This window comes from Setaria viridis, chromosome 9 (genome assembly GCF_005286985.2).
Source record: "Setaria viridis chromosome 9, Setaria_viridis_v4.0, whole genome shotgun sequence".
Lineage (NCBI taxonomy): Eukaryota > Viridiplantae > Streptophyta > Magnoliopsida > Poales > Poaceae > Setaria > Setaria viridis.
In genome coordinates, this window is record NC_048271.2 from 12,267,417 (window position 1) to 12,287,502 (window position 20,086).

The 20,086-nt window shown below is 42.2% G+C and overlaps 1 protein-coding gene and 1 pseudogene across 1 annotated transcript; both read right to left on the reverse strand.

Moving 5' to 3' along the window:
- Window positions 1–666: 666 nt before the first annotated feature.
- On the reverse strand, window positions 667–3,331 carry LOC117840881 (uncharacterized). Its single transcript, XM_034721415.2, has 4 exons — window positions 3,181–3,331; window positions 2,821–2,891; window positions 1,190–1,279; window positions 667–960 (listed from the first exon to the last, which is right to left on the reverse strand). Exons 1-4 carry the CDS (start codon window positions 3,269–3,271, stop codon window positions 937–939), a joined length of 276 nt encoding a protein of 91 aa, XP_034577306.1. The 5' UTR covers window positions 3,272–3,331; the 3' UTR covers window positions 667–936.
- Window positions 3,332–7,040: 3,709 nt separating this feature from the next.
- Window positions 7,041–11,674, reverse strand: LOC117835277 (11-beta-hydroxysteroid dehydrogenase 1A-like; annotated as a pseudogene).
- Window positions 11,675–20,086: the final 8,412 nt, after the last annotated feature.

Genomic DNA, 20,086 nt, shown 5'->3' on the forward strand with positions numbered 1-20,086 from the left:
ATAACTGGTTTGGTCTTTCCCGTGCGTGCAATTTTATATGGAGTTTATAATACAAATTGCATATTTTTTCCACGGGCCAGCCTTTTTTTAAGACAATTTTTCACCGACAAGCTTATACCTTCGCATCTTGCAACAGAAGAATGGGTCAAAGGGGCCCAGCATGTAACCACCCGCCCGATCGATCCTCAGAGGATTTCGAGCTTCGCATCTTGCAACGGAAGAATGGGCCGCCGGGGCGCAACATATAACCACCCGGTTCAGAGCATCTCGGGCTTCGCCAATGGGCCAAAGCCTTATATATAATCACGTATTTTCTTCACACGAAAATGAAAATTATTTTGTTTCAACAATTTTGACCCAAATTCAAGAATAGAAACCCCGCAAATTGCGAATACGATCGCTATCACAGCACGACTCCGCCAATTCTGCTTTTTTGTGAAATAAATCTAATTCTACTTTGGGTCTCGTCCTTTTTCAGCTAGCATTTTTCGATCTGCAGATGAATTGGGCAAAAGCATGTCACGATTGTCCTTGCTCGTATAGACGTCCGTATCGCCGCCCGCAGGCGCACCACTCAAAGTCTCAAACTGATAGCTTAGTGACAAACCAATAATGAAGTATGGCGTGCAGAGCATGCTTCAAGTACAGAGGGAGCAAGAAAAAATGTAGGTGGCAACAGAAATTAAAACATCAATTAATCAATTGCGAAAAACAAGTACAACACCTGCAGTGTCCGCTAACATTTAGTTACACTGCCGCAAGATTATTCAATGGTGGCTGAGAGTAAGTGTAGCTTCTCCAAATCTTGCCTACATAAATCAAAATCTCTGGTTGCCACAATTTGTCGTCAACAACTTGAAAGCACAACATAACATTTCTTTTTATTTGACATAGTTGCTTGGCCGCAGAAAGGTGGTACAACTCTGGTGCAACCAACTATGCCGCCTGTGCTGGAGCCGCCTGTAATGGAATATCATATTTTTGAAACAGTATTAGAATAAAAACAAAAGCTATAGTTAGTGCATTGAGATACAGAGCTTAATTTTCATAGCACAGGAAGCAAGACTTTAGTTTCAACAAGCTATTTCTGCTCAATCACTAACCATAACCATAACCATAACCAAGTGACTAATTAATTCCTAGAGACTAGTTCGAGCTTTACTATAAACAATTAAATGTTCAAAAGTACCTCTGCCTTGTCTTCCTTCTTCCCCCCAGTGAAAAACTTGATACCACCATAAATAACAGCACCCCACATAGACAAGCTGGCTAGCACAAACTGCATGATGACAGAAAGCAAGAAAACTAATTTCAACAGACATGCAGTCGAGTGCCCAAAAAATAAAAAACTATTTAAACTGAACTTATATTCTTTTGGAGATAACAAAATTCAACTATCATTGATGTAATGTAAAAACACAATCAGAAGCAGACCGTGTAAACAAAATTACAGAACCATATAGAAAATCAAATGCAGCAGATATCATATAACAAAACCACTGTAAGACATAAATCAACTGCACAAGGACAATGCTTGGCTGAGCCTGAGCATATATGAAGTTCCTAAAATTAACTATAGCACAAAATTTATTTATTTTTACAAAGCAAAACTGCAAAATTGGACCAGAGGTCTAGCTTCATATTAATATGTTTAAATAAAGGTAAGCAAGTATAGATTGGTTTTGGTCAGTTATTGTTTAGAGTTAACACCAACAAGGAGTAATTAAAAATCACTAGGTGCTAACCTGCCTAGCCTTGCATACATGTGGAGTGGTAGGACAGGGAAAACAGGGAGGAGGTGAAACATTCACTGGCTTTCGAAACACTACAAGTCAACATAATTTGGCTAGAGGCATGCATGTTGGGTAATTGCAATCAACCAGAGGTGCATAGACAAAGTACTTTACATGAAACATGACACTTTCAAGATGGATCAACGTCATCTAGAAAGAAGTTCAATGATACATGCACGTAAGAAATCTAGTACTGCAATGAAGAATTATAGCTAAAGAAAGTGCATGCAGTGCCAGTCATTTTAATGAATGTCACTATGAAATGCATTTGTTAAGGTACATAATATTGGAATCAAATCTTGTTTTCAATCAACAGGAATCAATACCGCAAGCTAAAAGAAATATCGATCGCGGTGATGAAAGGCAACAAACAGTTATAAGACCTGTAATATCTGTGAGACCAAAAGGAACAGGACTACCAGAACTTATGCAGTTTTCACCCATAGGATATTCAACAGCTTTTCGTTTTTTTTCGTGAATACGCAGGAGAGCTGCGTATCTTTGTATTAAGAAGATGATGTAAAAACTTAGTACAACGCGGGCCGTCTGGGCGCACGCACACGGTTAACAGTTTGTTAGCTATTACATGGGAGATCAACAACCGTTTGGAATAAAAACGAAGCTCAGGATGACACTATCCCGTTCCCTGAACTTCTGCTGGTGCCGGCCAGCCGAGGGTTCTACAGCTTTTCGTAAGCACGCAAATGAATTCATGAATAATGTGACTGACTCTCATCAAGAGAATTCATGAGTTCATTAGACAACCAACTCTCCTAAAGTGCAAACAAGGAAAACTGTGCTTGCTCAGGACGATATATAATCCTCCATGTTGTCATAACACAAGCAAGAATACATAATTTATGCTACATCACGCAAGGGAAATGCAACTTTTATGAAATAATCTGTGCAAGGAAAACATACGCTCCTTTCACTAATTGTACCTCTACTCCAAGCACGATGAACGTCAATAACTCAAATGCCACTAGATGCAACGGATTAAAACAAGATATTCAGAGGGGAAACTCACGTGCTCTTCCTTCCACTTGCTCGGGCTCATCGGGTCCTTCCATAAGGGCACCTTCGCAGGCCCATGGCCGTCTAGCAAGCACACGAAATGAACCCATCATCAGCAAGGTAAACCATCAATCGCGACGACATGTTGCCCAAAAAAGAAAAAAAACAAGTAAAAAAGCGCCGATTAATCGCAGGACGATCTTCGCATGGACATCTAATAGTCTAACCGCATCGAATCCCATATCAAATCGCAGCCAAGGGACCTGGCGAAACGGATCCAGGAACGGCCCAATAGGGCCCCCGATCCAAACGACCGGCGCATGCGACTCCCGGATCTGGGAGGGAGGGAGGAAAGGGGAAGGGGAAGGTGTACCTGCGGCACCGGCGAGGCCGCGGCGAGAGACTAGGCGGGCGAGGGGGGAGGAAGTGGAGGACGCCGCCGCCGCAACGAGACGAGATGCCATCGCGACGAATCGACTCGTTTCAGGTTCGGGTGTCTCGCTTCTTCTGCTGTGGTGGGTTCAAGTCAGTGGAGGAGGCTCTTCTAGCGTCTAGGGTCCCGGATTTTATTTTGGGCTGGGCTGGGCCGGGAGTCGAAACGGATCCAGTACGCTAGTCCGAGTATATTTCTTCTTCTTTTTTTAAAGACAAATTTCGGTATGCTACGATTTGGTTACTGGTTTAATGAGCATGTATACGAATTTGAGTGGAATATGCATATTCTGAAACTCCTACTCCCTTCGTCCCGTAAAGAATGTCCATTTAGATTGATCAAGTTCGATCAAGTTTACAATAAAAAGTATCAATATTTGTAACACTAAATAGGTATGCTATGAAAATATATTTCATAACGAATCTAATAAAACTTGCTTAGACATCAAAAACATTGATATATTTTTATATAAACTTGGTCAAACATAAGATGGACTTAGGATAGAATCAATGGGATACTTTTTGCGGGACAAAAGAAGTAGGTTTGAAGGCTCCTCTTACATCCTGGCTCCACCTGGGACCCACGTATTCTCGAGTGGGAGGTGGGACTAGGATGGTAAAGAGCCATCTAATTTAGCCTAGCAAATTCAAGGATCGGCCTCAATAAGAGCTGGAGTTATTAAATACACTATACAATTTTGAGCTAAAAATAGATGTGCTGGATCGTGAAGGAGACAGAAGGACCATGATTCATTACCATCCCTAGGTGGGACCCACACACATTCAAGTAGGACCCACGTACTCTTCAGTGAGGCCCACGGTATTTGTTGAGTGGGTCTCATGATCTTTCTTAAAAAAATTATCAATATTAGTTAAGTATAAAATATATTTAATTTATTTCCATGTATAAAATAATAACTAAACTTTGTATACTATATTCAACTATGGTAGCCTGTTAACCGCTGTTAGCACGTCAAGTTATGAACCGCAAGCGTACGGATTAGTTGTAGCTCTTCCTTCAGAGTATTCTCCCAAGGTTTATCAATCCATGAAACTTATAGCACAACATCTATTTCAACTAGCATTGTTAGTATTAACTTGGTGTTTATGAGAGATTCATATCCAATCTACTAAGCATATACAGACAGATAACAGATAGAGCAAAGATAACCAATCTAGAGCAACCTAGACTATGCATATGTTGTAATTATGAGCATGGATAACAAAGCAACACAGATATGATCTCAGTAAAAAACATCTTTAAATCTACACCTCCCGAAACCCTCCACCTTACACAAGAAAGATCTTGTCATGATCACCTCTATCAGCGCAAGCAGGTTAAGGGCATGGTCATAAGAACATGTCATACTCATCGGTAGATCAGACATGCAAATCTGGTCACCACGACAACACCCTAGACAATCTATCATCGATTCCTAGATTGAAAACCAAGCAAACCCGAATAAGCATAAAACCATCAAAGAAGATATTTAGATCGCTAAGAACATGAACACAGATATTACTTCACCATGAATGATTGTACATCACAAGATCACCACTAGGATTCTACCTTGATCTTGATGACTTCTAGCTCCAGAACTCCAGCGTAGTCTTCCTCGTAGGGTGATCACGCCAGCAGAGGTTCGCCTACGTTAGCCCCTAGCAACTGCACGGCCCTCGGCTCTCCGGAGAGGTGTCCCTCAAGCTCTTTCTGCTTCTCTGCTGCTTCATGTTGAGTATGTCATCTTCTATATATGGGGCTCGATGGATTTTTGGGGTATTTATAGTCTAGAGAGTGCATGGCAAAAATTGAAAGGCGAGGGGGTGAAGGAAACCCCCAGGCCGATCGCCCTGGGCCTTCCTTTTGCCCTCTCGTGTCCTGTTTCATCCCCAAGTCTTCTCTGGTACTTTGAAGTCTTATTTTCACTTGCACATGGGCTTGGCACGTTGGTTGCTTCGGGATAAGATTGATCTTCAATGACTTTCCAAATCTTCGCTTGATCTTCTTTGATTCGTCTTTGATCCCGAAGTGATTCTTGCTATATCTTCACAAACTTAGTCCTTAAATCTTCTCGGAGGATTGCTTGCTAAAGATGGGCGTCGGAAGGCTCAGATCAGCCTAGGCTCCTCTACGCCAATCAACCTAGACCCTTCTTGGGCCCGTTGGCCTCCGTCTTCGTCTGGTTCGATGCTCGTTCAGTGCTTTATCCAAAAATATACTTTTAGATCCAATTTCCTGCAAAAATATAACATCCTCCAAAATATGTTGCACATGTGAAAATGACCGATTTATTAGGTGTGATCAATAGTTTAGGTATTAAATTTATGTCATTATTGAAGATGAACAAGGGTAAAAGTGTGTCAATAGCGAGCATCAACATAGCCTTACTACTTTTTGACAATACTTTCATATTATAAACTCGCAAAATATGATTGAGTTGTTCACTCGTTGCTAATTTTATCTTTTATTTCTATCAAAACTAGAAATCGGTTGTCAATCTTTTAGCTATATCTAACGCCCAAAAGTCAGTGAATTCGTACGCAAAAAGTTATACAGTGCTCGAATGATCATTATGATAAAAAAATTGTTTCGATTTAATATTGGATGCGAACAATTCAATTTTAGATTATATTTTATATTTTTATTTGGTTCGATGCATGATGCGATGCTACTTTGAGCATAATAAGGTAATAAGTTCACTTTTTATCATTATTTCAGGTTAATATCTTTTGTATAGGCGCGTATCGCGCGCCAACCTGACTAGTATATGCTAAAAGGATATCATATCTAGTCTTGTCCAGAAGTATATGTAAAGAGTCTTGCACATTGCTCGGTCCTACGTATCCACCGGAAAGTTCTCGCGGCCCAATGCATATAGTACGGTGGAATCACGATGCACAATGCACAACTTACAACTTCTGTCTGCTTATCCATCAACTCTGATACTTAACGAAGTACAGTAGCATGGATAGTTTAATTTCGGAGGTATTCGTGCTGATTTGTAATAATTAGGGAGCTTATCACTGCTAGCTCCCGTTGTAATCAAGTAGTGATAAATATCTGTGATAGTTTTAGTTTTAGCAATGTTTTTGTAGCAGTGATGGAAAAAATCTGCATAATCTTTTTTATAAATTGCATATACGCAATGAAGTTAATTTTTTCCCATTTTATACTTTATTCTAACCATGCATTTTGCATTCCAATGTATGCTAGAATCACATGACATATCTAGTCTGGTCCGCAAGCTAGTGTCTCTATATAGTCTTGCACATTATTGCTCGGTCGGTCTTGCCAACTGGAAAACTCCTGCGGCCTAAGGAAGAAGCTAGCTTATACTACGATGAAATCACGATGCATTACTTACAACTTCTACTCATCCTTCTACCATCATCCTTAACCAGACGTTCCCAATGCATCTCATCCCGATTGGAACACGAGGCCTTACTTACTATATATTAAATTTAGCAAGAAACATATTATAAGTACACCAGCAATGAAAGACCTTTTATCTTGTGAGGAACCATTAAACACCTTTTTTACATTTTTTATACGGGCATCGATGAAGCTAACACTCAATGTCATTGCTTTTTTAGTGTCAAATACTATTGGAACTAGTTAGCTTATAACAATTTGTTAAGAACCACATTGATGTTCATTATAACAAGTCGATGTAGTAGGATTAAATCCAACCCATTACGAGCACAATATAAATTTTGTTATAGGGACTTTCTAGCCATATACGGACATTTACCTTTCTTTTGGGATACACGTGCTATCAAAATCCTAATTTTTAATATTGGCTATGCACGACTCAAATTCTGAAGATCCAGATTCCATGAAACCTTAATGCACTTAGGGGTGTCAGTTGCTACGAACAATCGATTTCCAGGCTTTGCAAGGCTTAAAAACGACTCAAATTCTAAAGATCCAGATTCCATGAAACCTTAATGTGCTTAGGGGTGTCAGTTGCTAGGAACAATCGATTTTCAGGCTTTACAAGGCTTAAAAATCTAGTTTTTTCATTCATTTAGCTTGCTTTGTCATGGTGGAGCTGAACAATCAATGTATCTCCTATCCCCAATAGAAACAGCTCCCTATTTCCTAGTGAATTCTAATCAATCGCCATACTATGTTAGCAATGAAAACAAGTCTATGCAGTCCATCTATAGTTATTACAAAACTTGATAAGGATAAGGACTCAATCTTGATGCTAACCTACAAGCACTTGGCATGCGCTAAGTAAGAAATATTATCGATAAATTAAAAACATTATCAACAAAAACTAATAAAAATAAATTTACGTAAAGAAAATTAGAGTCCCATGAATCTAAACCATAATGCATCGGTCTTAATTCTAGAGTATACCTGAAAGACATTTCGGTCAAGGTTAATCGATCAAAACCTGAGAGTGCAAGGATCATCCTCTTAGTGGCAACTTCATGCATAGTTTCATATAAATACTTGTTTCATTATATATCGCTAGGTTAGCAAGGCTAAACAAATATTGAATTGCAATGAAAAATATGAATTATACATGGATAAGTTCCCAAACCTCCAATTCCTAATAAAACAACAATAGTTTCTGCCTAATCCTTTGTTTGTTGTTCTAGCTCAGTTGTATGATGCTATATTTCCTTTGATCTTTCATGGTTTTGAATCATGCACCGGAAAAACTATTTATAGCCTCAAGTAACATTATCACCGTTCACCAGCTTGCGTTTATGGGTGTCAATGCACATGGCCTACAGTATGTGATGGAATGGGATACCAATTTATTTAGGTGTTCGGTTGGAAGTTATTAGATGGGGAACAAAACCATTCCACGCTCCATCTGTCCGAATCAACCCATCCCTCATGGGAGGAGTAGCTTCGCGCACACCTAGCTTTTAGTGGTGGGTGAGCAGAGAAGGCAGAGATCAAAGTGTTGATGACGAGGGTGGGTAGCACCAGCGAGTCTCACGGGTGAGGGTGAGGTGAGACGGGGCAGCGAGCCACATGGGAAAGGATAGGTGAATGAAGTGACTATGGGCGACGATAGCTAGGGCCAACGAACGCGAACCTCTCAGCCATAGGCAAGATCAGGCCAAGCGTCAGCGAGCGCGGCCACCACGTAGAGCGGAGGACAATTTTGAGTAGGGCAGAGGAGGGAGAGAAGGGGATGTCAGGTGCCGCATCCCAATCCCTAATTGCTTGTTTAGTAAAGTTCATCTTGCTTTCTGATTCTCTCCGAGAAGTGATTATCTAGGAGAGTGATTTTGTTTCTAAAAGTGATTCTATATTCCATTCTCTACAATATAATTTAAGGAGGAAGAATCTAATTCAGGGAGTGAATTAGGAGGAACTACTTTTTTTCCAGCTCTAGCGTAGTTTATATCTAAGAATCATTTTCAAAATCAATTTAGAATCACTCTATGCAAAATATTATTTGGTAGCTATGCCAAATAGGGCTTTATCATGGATGGTTCTATCTCCTCGACCAAATGCAAAACGAGACAACCATATCCCTCAAAATGGAACGAGATCTCCCACCGTGTACTATAACCAAAACATATTTTCAACTCGCTACACATTTATTAATTTATATATACTTCCTCCATCCCAAATTGTAAGAGGTTTTGGCTTTTTGAGATATATTGCTTTTTCTACGCACATAGATGTCCATTATGTCCAAATACATAATAAAATCTATGTATCTAGAAATGCCAAAATGATCTACAATTTAAAACGGAGGAAGTACATTGCTTTGCTATTTTGTGCCTTTGAATAGTGCATGGACCAAAACCAAATGGCGCAACACGCTATACAGAAGCATTGACACCACGTGTCGACAATCAGGATGTCATTCAACCCTAGTGCAGTTATGCCAATAAATTCAAAGGATCAAGAATCAGTGTCCTAATAAAGCAAAGGAGGACAAGGAATGTGATGTGGTTGTGTGTGTCGAAGTTAAGACTTCCAACTAACAAGCCATGGATTCAATAAAAAAAAGTCATAATGAAAAAAATCCATATAATTAAGCGACCCAATCCTTACAGGGACTAAAGTATCCATGATACGTATCCTAATTCAAGGTGAAAAGTATCAAGTTTGGTATTGCCAAAAAAATTTTATATGATCCACGCCATGATCTCGTGCTAAGTACTAGTAGTAGAGATACTGAGTCACTGGCCTACCATCTTCAGTTCACTCAAAAGAAAACTATTGAGACCCTTTGTATTGTTTTTTGAGGGACGTTCGTCTTACTAATTTTCAAATGACATTAAGAGTGCTCATTGCTTATTAGCTATGTCACGTTCTATCAGTGAACAGCACTACGTCTATATATCTTAATTGGTCTCAGTTTTGAGAGGAGAGCGGTGCGACGTACAGGGGTGGTACTCAAGTATCTTACGTACACCACGACAACTCGAGGTTAATAAACACAGTGCTGTATATATATTTCTAATCTCCAAGGACGAAACAAGCAGCACACAAAACCCATCCAGCAAACCAATTTGGAGGAGGCAACAGACAGACCAACCGCAAGGAGATGATGAATACTCCCTCCGTTGCTAATTGTAGATATTATTATGCACCTAGACATACATTATATCTAAATGCATAATAATGTCTATAAATTTAAAAAAAACTAAAATGATCTACAATTTGGAACGGATGGAGTACGTACCATTGATTGTTCGATTGTTTATCACCCAAACTTATAAAAAGAAGAATGTAATGTGCATATGCATTTTCGCGTGACGAGTCTACAGACCAACGGATGCACGGCTTGACGAGTCTACGCATTTTTTTTTTGATGAAAAGAGTCTACGCATTTTCGCGTGAATGATACAATGTGCATATGCAGATATGCTACACATTTGATGCTGCACATTCAATTTTCTCCTGCTACTCCGTCTTGACAACCGGGTGCAGCAAGGACGGCGGGAACAGCCTCTTGGCCCCGGTGGCCTCCAGGATCCTCTGCCCGAGCGGCCGGCTCCCCCTGGTCGCCTCCTGCTTGTACGGGGCGCGGGACATCCCTTTGCCCTTGGTTATCTCGGACTCCACGTACCCTGCCGTGAGTATGGTGATGCCGATCGACCTCCGAGCCCAGCTCGGCTCTCAGCGTCTCGTAGAACCTGAGCCCCGCTGCTTTGCTGGCCTGCCCATCGTGTCGTGTCGTGTCATGCGTAGAGATGAATTAACAGTAACCCAAAATGAACGACGAACATGTACACATGGCAGATGATCAATGATCCATCTCAGTTTCTTTGCTTACGTTGTAGAAGGCCATCCTCGACGTGGCCACCGTCCCTGCCGCTGAGCAAGACACGACGAGTTTCCCGCTGCTGGCCTTCAGGTGAGGCAGAGCGTAGTAGGTTGGGTAGACAGAGCCCCAGAAATTCACATCCTGGAACGCGTAACGAATGCTCAAAACATGGCCTCTTACTATAATACTCCCTCTGCTTCTTTCACCCGTCACATTTAATTTGTCCTAAGTCAAACCTATTTAATTTTAAGTAGATTTATATGTAATACCAAATTTGTTTAATTGAAACCACCATGGAATATCTTTTGATAGTGCATATGTTTGGTACTCGTTCCGTCCCAAATTGTAGGTCGTTTTGCCATTTTGAGGTTCATAATTTTTACTATTTATCTAAATATACACTATATCTACATACATAGCGAAATTATAAATTTAAAAATAGCAAAACGATAGGACGGAGGAAGTAGTATATTTGTTATTTTTTTGACTTAAGACAAACTAAACGTGGCTTAGGACAGATATATCTCAACTGGTATTGCATAATTGCAATAATGCAAATTAGCAGTAGTTGCATCTACACATGCAAAGTTATGTTAAGTACCATCAGTTTGGTGAAGGCAGTAATGTTGGTGACTTGATCGAAGAAGCAGCTGGACCAGATGCCGGCATTGGCAACCAGATGGTCCACTGAAGGAAATAGTGATCAGAGACATGGCTGTGTTAGTGTGTGTCCAAGAAGCTACAGATTGCATTCAGGGGGCTTAGCATGAGCGAACGTTTGCCGAAGTGAGCGACGGTCTCCTCGACGGCGCGCCTCGACTGGTCGGGGTCGGTGACGTCGGCCGGGAAGACGAAGACGTCCGGCGCGCCGCGCTCCAGGGCGGCGGCGGCGACGCTCTTGAGCGCCTGCTTCCTCCGGGCCACCAGCGCAAGGCACGCCCCTTCCTTGGCGTACTGGTAGGCAAGCTCCTGTTCATGCATGTATTTTACGAGGAAATTTCAGCAAGCATCACTACGAGATGTTTGCACCACCAGGGTGAGATGTTACTGACCTCGCCGATGCCGGAGGAGGCGCCAGCGATGAGCACGACCTTCCCTCACAAACGCCCGCATGGACAACAGCCTCACCGGAAGGAAGAGCAGGATGTAGAGCAGGATCACCAGCGCGGCGGTGGCGTGCATCACCACTCTGTGCGATCGAGCGCGCACGGCCGGGGTGATGGCATATATGGTGTTGGTGCGGAGGCACGCGGCTGATGCGCCTCCGATCCAGTCACATTGGGGAGCAGATGTTTCATGTTTGTCGTTTCCCTATTTATTTTCTTTTACTAATGGATGGAGATAGCCGTGCCACAAGTACAGATTTAAAAAATATAATAAATATAAACTCGATCGAAACCTTTATTGTTTATGATATAAATACACACATGATAAATAAATACAACTACTGTTGTTTATATCTTTTATCAAAGATGTCTCACACAAACTAATGTTTAAATTGTCAATCGTTATACAGGGATATAACGGGGAATGTTAGGTTAAACTATTATAATAGACGGAGGAATGTTAAGAATAAAAAAATCCAATACTCTTACTAATGAATTGAAAAATAACTAACCGGATGCCACACAAAACATAATTCCCTTGCTCCGTATGGATGAATTGGAGTAAACTGTGATCTAACAAACCAACAAAACCTACATCAACCTCAGATCCATAAAGCTATACCATAGCAATCTCAAAAGACACAAAAGCAGTACGTAGCAACAAATGAACACAATCGTCTATACTCTTTCAAAAAGTGAGTTCTGGGACAAATTTGGCTTAGGGGAGGGGTGGTCGAAAAGCACCTTATATATGCGAGATAGAGACCGGAAAGGAAACAATTAATTTGATTGATAGGGCCATATGGTTTATAATTGGAAGGCCTCGACGTGATTGGTGATATGATTATTCCGAATTAACCGTTATCTATCATCAATCACCAGTCAATAAATCAATTTTATTGGTGGGACAATGTGCTCGTACCTGGAAGGATTTTGACATCTATATCTATATATGCTATAAAGATTCAAAATAATTGAAATCATCTCCCACCTAAAGTACTCCTCATAAAGGGTCCACTTAACATGAAAAAAAAGGTAGGATAAAGTGTGACAGGAGGAGGGGGAGACGGAAAAGTCAATAGAAGGAAAATAATTCTGCCAAATCTCACTGTTTTGTTTTTCACCGCACGCTCGGCCTTACCCGCTCGCCGTACCCGCTCGACATCGCCGCTCGTCCCTCCCTTCCATCACGCTCTTGTTTCCTTCTTTGATTCATTCAATCTCGTACGATTTCCTTCTTTGATCGATACCCCTCTCTCTCGCCGAGCCCGCCGCCCGCCTGAAGCTCCCTCTCGCCGAGCCTGCCGTCCGCTGGTTTGCTTCGGGGAGTCCTCGGCGGTTTAGCCTCGGGCCACGCGGTAAGGCTGCCGTTCGCCATCTTACGCGCGCCTTAACCAGTTCGTGTCACTGCCCCCATCTCCTCGAGCCCGCTCACCTTTTTCTCCCTAGCAGAGCATACGGCGCTGCCGCCGGCGCCGGCCGTGTCCTCCCTAATCTTCCAGGTAAATAGGTTGATCTGCTTCCTCCCTCTTTTCCCCCGAGCAGAGCATAAGGCCGATCCCGCATGCGGTGGTGCGCAGGTCTTCGAGAACGCGCCTGATTCCTTCTCCGCGCTCGTCACGGCTGGCTCCACCACCCGCATTCCTGGCTTGCGGCACAGTCGCGTCCACGACGCCGCTGGCCTCGCGCACATGCCCTACCCCATCGCAGCCATGCCAACGCACCCGACCCGCTGCTTCCGCTGGAGTGCAAATTCTTCGACCACCGGAACACCGACGTGGAGCCGTAGTAAGTGGAGGACGTTCTACCACAAGCAGGCTTGCCCAGCTTCCTTTCGTCAGGTGGGAGGCCACGATCGCAAGGTTTGCAAAATCCTCTTTTATTTCTCTCTTCGATTTGGCTGCTTTCCATCTTTAGCGAAAACCATCCACTTGGTTAGTTTGTTCTGGCACATTCATTGCCTTTTTTATGGTCTACGGATTCATGGCACCACGATTATTTCCCTCACCTAGACACAATTTTAATTTTATCAACGCTTATTTGATAAAATGCTCATGTGAAACTGTGATGCAGAGTGAGACTGAGAATGGTCCCAGGTGCATTCCCATCGCTAGATGCAGGGTTGGCTAGGTTATCAATTTTTTAGAAGGTCTTGCTATGGAGGTGTGCGATGTGCCGGTGTGGAAAAATGTGATGCTCAGACCTGCATGTGGATTGAGCTGTTGTGGTAAAATTACTTGATACCCTTTTGCTTGTACTTATACAGTTTTCATTTATTTTGGAAAACGATCGGGACATTGGAACAGATTTAAGATTCTTGTTTGCTCAGCAGATGACTCAAATGCTCTTAATGGGATGATGATGACATTTGAAGAGTTAAGTTCAGGAGGTTCATCGATATGGAAAAATGTATATGTGGCAAAAGGGTTATGTAGAAAAAAAAGGTATATGTAAAGGATCACAATACACTCCCGTGAAAAGCCTGCCAGATTTTAAACTCATTGTGTGACTCGGTGAGTCGGTGTAGATTTTTTTCCATTTAGTCCATTTCCTAATTACTGTTGGCTAATAATTGTTGATATGATGCCAGAATGCTTAGTGCTTAATGAAAACGCACTTTAAGTGGTAAAAAGTGGAAACCATTGCATATCTTTCCTTAACCTGCAGGACTAAGTTAATTATATCTACCGGTCTCAATATTTTTGCTTGGTTTTCTTGAGCAATGGCATTTTCCTCTTTATGAAAGTTTAGCCAGGTTACATAACTTTTGCTGGTTGATTACTGTTACTTTTGGTCTGTCATGAGTGGAATTTTAGTGGAAAGCAATTGCCGGTTTGTGCTTCAGTTAAATGATGCATCTATAGGATTCCATGTTGTATAGCAAGCACATGTTTTCACATGGTGCAATTTCCCATAGCGGGCACATGTTTTCACTTAGTGCAATTTTCCTTTACACTGCTGGCTTGCATGATCCCCGTCCAACAATTTGATCTCTATAATAAGTATAAACGATTGTATCTTTATTACTCCCTCCATTCTCTTTTGATAGTCCTATTTCCTCTTCGCACAATAAGAAACCAATACTACTTATCATCCATTTAATCATGCCATTAATTATTCCTCGTAAACAAGCGATTCATTAAAGCTTCGACTCCTTGATGCTTATGTAACCAATCTCACGTGGAAGAATGAAGAGTCATGCATGAAGCTCGAGACAGCCATTAAGCGGATGGATAGTGGACTAGAATAAGACTTTTTTAAATTTTAAAATATGCCTATTAAAAGAGAACGGAGGGAGTACTACCCTAGAATATCCAATTAAATAAATTTTTGTTTCGTACTGAACTCACTATGACCTGTTACTGGTGGTAGCCTCCGATAGGTGCGTTTATTTTGGTTTTTATTTAATTTCCTTTGTTTCTCTACGTCTATTTATTATTTATTACACATAGGGGCCTGCAAAATTGATTACTCTGGTGGGTAAACTTCCTATCGACAAAGAGGTGTATTCAGCCTATAAACAAAGGTGTGCTTTTACTATCAATTTGCTGCATATTTTTATCTGAGTTTATAAATACTTGTGCACCTTGAAGCTGTAAATCTTTAATATAATGAGAACTAAGCAGAATCAGCAAAGAGCTTCAACTTTGGTGTTCACATAAATTCGATGTAAAGTATGTTTACCAATGGACAGGAGCTATAGAGGGAGAAGCTGCAGCCATTTCCTCGAGGGAGCCGAATATTTTGCGACTGCGCTGATGGGTGCCATTGCCCTGTCTAGGTAAACTTCACCATCTGCTCCAAAGACATCCATTGTTCAGATACACCAGTTTTACCATTGTTCCTTATGTTACTAGGATCTTATTCCATGTGTAAACCATGCTATGAATTACATCTTGCTTGTATTTATTTCCTGAAAATATAAAGATTTTGAACAGCTTTAATCACGTAGGTTTTTCAGGATACCCTATATAGATGTAGTCGTCACTACAATATAGTTAGATTACTTATTAGTTTACGTTCTATGGTGCTCGATTGCTCATCAGTATCAGTATTTTGTTTGCGCGTAAGACAAGATAATGTTTGTACCTCTCAGTTTCCATGTGCTGTTTGCACTGCTCGCATGGGAGTGAAGGCAGATGGCATCGACGTGGTCGTCCTGTTCATGCTTTGGAGCTCTTTACGCTGATTAGGACCTGGAGCTCCTAAATTTTGATGTCATATTGCTGCTTTATATGTCTGCCGGCTTTGCTGTTGGGTCTAAATTGCGTGGTGCTTCAGTGCTTCGTTGATTGCCGCCATGCATGATAAGTTGGTTGATGATGTAATACTTGTGGAGCTGGAACCAGGAGCAGCCACTCATACCTCCGATACATGCATATAAACAACGAGGGTTCAGTGTTTGCTGCTTAATGGTGTTCCATTTTTGTATCGTTTTGGTTCTCCTATTTTCCATTTTGCTTGTCCAATTTTGCAACAATGGTGTTCCATTTTGCATCGTGTACTAGATTTTTTTAATATGTTGTACGTGCAGTTTATCATAAATATAAAATTATTAAGTAAAATTATTTAGAAATATACATATATATTTGTTTACACGTGCATGCCGCACGTACACTTTACTAGTAACAGGAAGGAATCAACGTGATTGGCGATCTGATTGTTTTGGATTAACCGTGATTGATCATGAATCAATATATCAATTAGTCAATCAATTTAATTAATCAATTTGATTGGTGGGGATCGTGGCCTTGTAATTAAAAAGGTTTCGACATAATTGGAAGGGATCCAATTGGCTAACTGGATTGATTTTCCCTTGTTGGGACTGGAGAGACCTGGTCAGTGATTTGATTATTCCGGATTGATCATTTAGTTTGAATTGGAAGGTGTCGGTGTTTAGACCCGGCAACCTACCGAGGGGGTGCTCGAGGTAGTGTTTAGTGCATGGGCTCGTCGAGATTATGAACTCGAAAGTGAACTCGAACACACGATTTAGACAGGTTCGGGCCGCTAGATTGCGTAATACTATACGTCATGTGTGTTGGTTGGATTGAATTGCTTTAGAGGGGGTCCTTGCCTCGCCTTATATTGCCGGGGTAGGGTTACAGGTCAGTTGTTTACAAGAATACTAGTCGGATTCGACTAGACGAGTCCTACTCTAATTGCTACGAGTAGTTTTCTAATTCTCGACTAGTTCCTATCCTGCCACGTAGACTACGGTGTCCTGCACTGTAGCCTCCATGTCTGACACGTCTCGGTGTCTAGCCCTGTATCTAGGATTGTCCAAACCTTCTGGTGGGCCTATAAATGTATGTATGACAAGCCTTGAGTACTTTTTAGTCAAATGCAGCAGTTCCGAGTACTTTTGTAGGCTTCTCCGACTAGTTTTGGTGCTCTTCGAGTAGTCCATTGGGTTGAGTCTTCAGACGTACTTGAGCACTGCCATGCGGCTAGAATGTGCTCAAGCCTCATTTAACTTGACCTTGAATCTTCAATCTTGAATTTTATATGGAAGTCGCACTCCATATGGTGTAGCCCTCGAGCCTTAGGTTGAATCGAAGAATCAGGCTGAGGGTCAATCTGTAATTTGCATCTCTTTTTTACTAAAACCCAAAGAAAAAACTTTTTAGCCGATGGTAAGTGGCACACAGCCCCCGAGGCGTTACACGACTAAGGGTCAACCTCTTGTCAACGTGATCGTTCATCAACAGTAACCTTTTCTCTTTCGAAAATAATGAAAACTGTCAAACAGGTGCGAAATCTTCGGGACATTAAACTGGAATATTCCCTTTAATCCCACTACTGTTACTGCGCTGAGGTTATAAATAACGGAGGAAAACATCCCTTCCGTTTTACCTATGCCATCCGCTCTTTCAACTTCCGCACTGTAACCCTAGCGCCACCGCTACCCGATCCTCGAGCTCTAGTGCTGCCATCCCCCACCACTTAGCCCCCGGGTTTATGCGGAAGAAGACCCTCATGGCAACAAGGATGGGGAAGAAGGCAACTGCATCCAAGGTGGCGGAAGGCGGGGAGAAGAAGGCAGACAAGAAGAAGGAGATCCAACCACTGGCTCCCAAGTATGGAAAGACTGACCAGATTGCGCCGCCATTCCTTGCATGTGCCTGGAAGCGCTTATCGCTGAAGGAAGAGGACATGAAGGCACTGGTGGCAGCCAACCTCCTCCAGGAGAAAGATGTCATCAACTGGAGGTGTGCATTCAACAACCCGTGGCCGCTGGAGACATCTAGAAACACAACAAATCTCTAAAGCATCAACTGAAAGGTATTTGGTCTTCTCCCTTTGGCCTTTGAGTACTGATTCTGCTTAGTGATACTAAATTTCTGTTGTGTTATTCCTGTAGTGCTCGAGATAGCAAAGGAAGATCTCCAAGTCCGAGTTGTTGACTGGCAAAACTCCTACTACCGGGTGACGGACCAGCATGACAAGTTGTCTATACAAGAACTTGGAGCATCACCTGGAGAAGGAGAAGAAGATGCGCGTAGACAGGGAGGTCGACTTGGTCAACACCATGAAGACCCTCCAAGAGCGCGAGGCTGAGTTGGAGGCTACAAAGCTTGCTCTAAAGGAGCTAACTGAGCAGCTCAGCCCATTGTAGACATGGTGGTGCCCCCAGCCGAAGGCATGGAGTCCGGCCCTCTGTCTGAGATACTCAAGGAGGTGCAAGCCAAGTTCACCGGTTACGTCCAGAAGATAGCAGAGTCGGTCTCGAAGCAACTGCTGGCCTTTGTGAAGTCCTTTTACCTGCAGGCAGACCTAGCTGCTATTGCGGAAGGGATCGCAGAGGACTGCTCTGATGAGCAGTTCTTGCAGTACCTGCAAGAGGTGGATCCTATCGCAAAGGAAGTAGCTAGTCATCTGGTCCTTGAGTAGTCTTTGTAAAAAGTGATCGTTAGTTCTTTGTAATATAAATATGATATGAATGAAATGTAAATTATTCGAAGTCGTGTTGCAATTTTTATTATTGTCGACTTGTTTTTAGTGCATCTTACAAACTACCCTGATAACTGCTTGTGCGGTAGTCGTAAGTATCTGCACACAAGGCTACTCTGATAAGTCTCTTCAGATACACGGTGTAGAGTACATTTAGGATGTGACTCCTTTCTGCGGAGTACGAGCACTCAAGGCATCTGGGTAGTCATACTTCTGAGGCGAGTAGACTCTTCAGGACTTCTTCAATTGGAGCCTATCTTTGCAACCTCTATGGGTTGTTCAAATGTTGAGCTCTCAAAAGCTTGGAACTACAGACTTCTCTAGATGGTGTCTCGGATAGTCTAAATAAATCCCAGAGTGTTGACGACTCCTTTCCTGAAAGCTGTCGGGAGACAGACTTGTCCAGTGAGTTGAATAACTCATGAATCTTCTTTGCAGACTTGTTACTACAAGCTGCATATAGGCAATTTTGCCGCAGAAGCTGAATAGCTTTGTACAGGCTTGTTATTACAAGCTGCGATTTGGATGATATTGCCCAGGGAGCTAAATAGCTCTGCGAACTTGCCTTCGCAAACCGTAATCAGGTAGAAATAAGTAGTCGTTTTACGACGAAAAAATAAATCTGCATTATGGAATTGTAATTGTACAACTAAGGCCCATGGCCAATTTACATAAATAGGTAAACTCAAGGATAAAATCGACAAAGTGGCTCGATGTTTCACGAGTTGTCGATGTCTTACCAGAGAGGTGTTGGAGCCTATACGACCTACGTCCAGTGACCTTGGAGACGATGAACGGTCCCTCTCATGGTGAGTTTAGCTTGTGCAGTCCCTTGGTGTCTTGGATACGCTTGAGAACCATATTGTTTGTATTGAACGAATGTTCTTTGACGTTGCAATCATGATAGCGGTGGATTCCTTCAAGGTACCTTACAGACTAGATGAGTGCTGCACAGCGAGCTTCTACGAGGCTGTCTAAGTCTAGATGTCTTGTTTCTTCTACTGCGCCCTCCTCGTACTACTCGACCACTGGAGATTTCCACATGACGTCGGCAGGGAGGGCGGCTTCTGATCCGTAGACTAGAAAGTAGAGCGATTGCCTTGTAGGCTTGCACGGCTGGGTGCAAAGCCCTCAGAGGACATTGGGTAGTTCCTTGAGCCACTTGCCCTATTTAGCGTTTCCAATATTATGTAGTCTTTTTTTGAGAGCCTCCAGTAACATCCCGTTGGCTCGTGGATGAGCGAAAGAGACATACCGGACATCGATCCTGCTGTTCTCGCAATATTCTCAGAACTTGTGGTTGTTAAAATTGGAGCCCAGATCTATTATAATGCGATTTGGGAAGCCATAGCGGTGGACAATTTCATCGAGGAAGTCGAGTACTCTATCTTCCTTGGGGCAGGTTACTAGCTATACCTCAATCCACTTGGTAAACTTGTTGATCGCCACCAGTACTCGGTTGAATCCTCGAGGTGCCATAGGCAGTGGGCTAATCATGTCTAGTCCCCAACAAGCGAAGGGCCAAGAGGGTGGT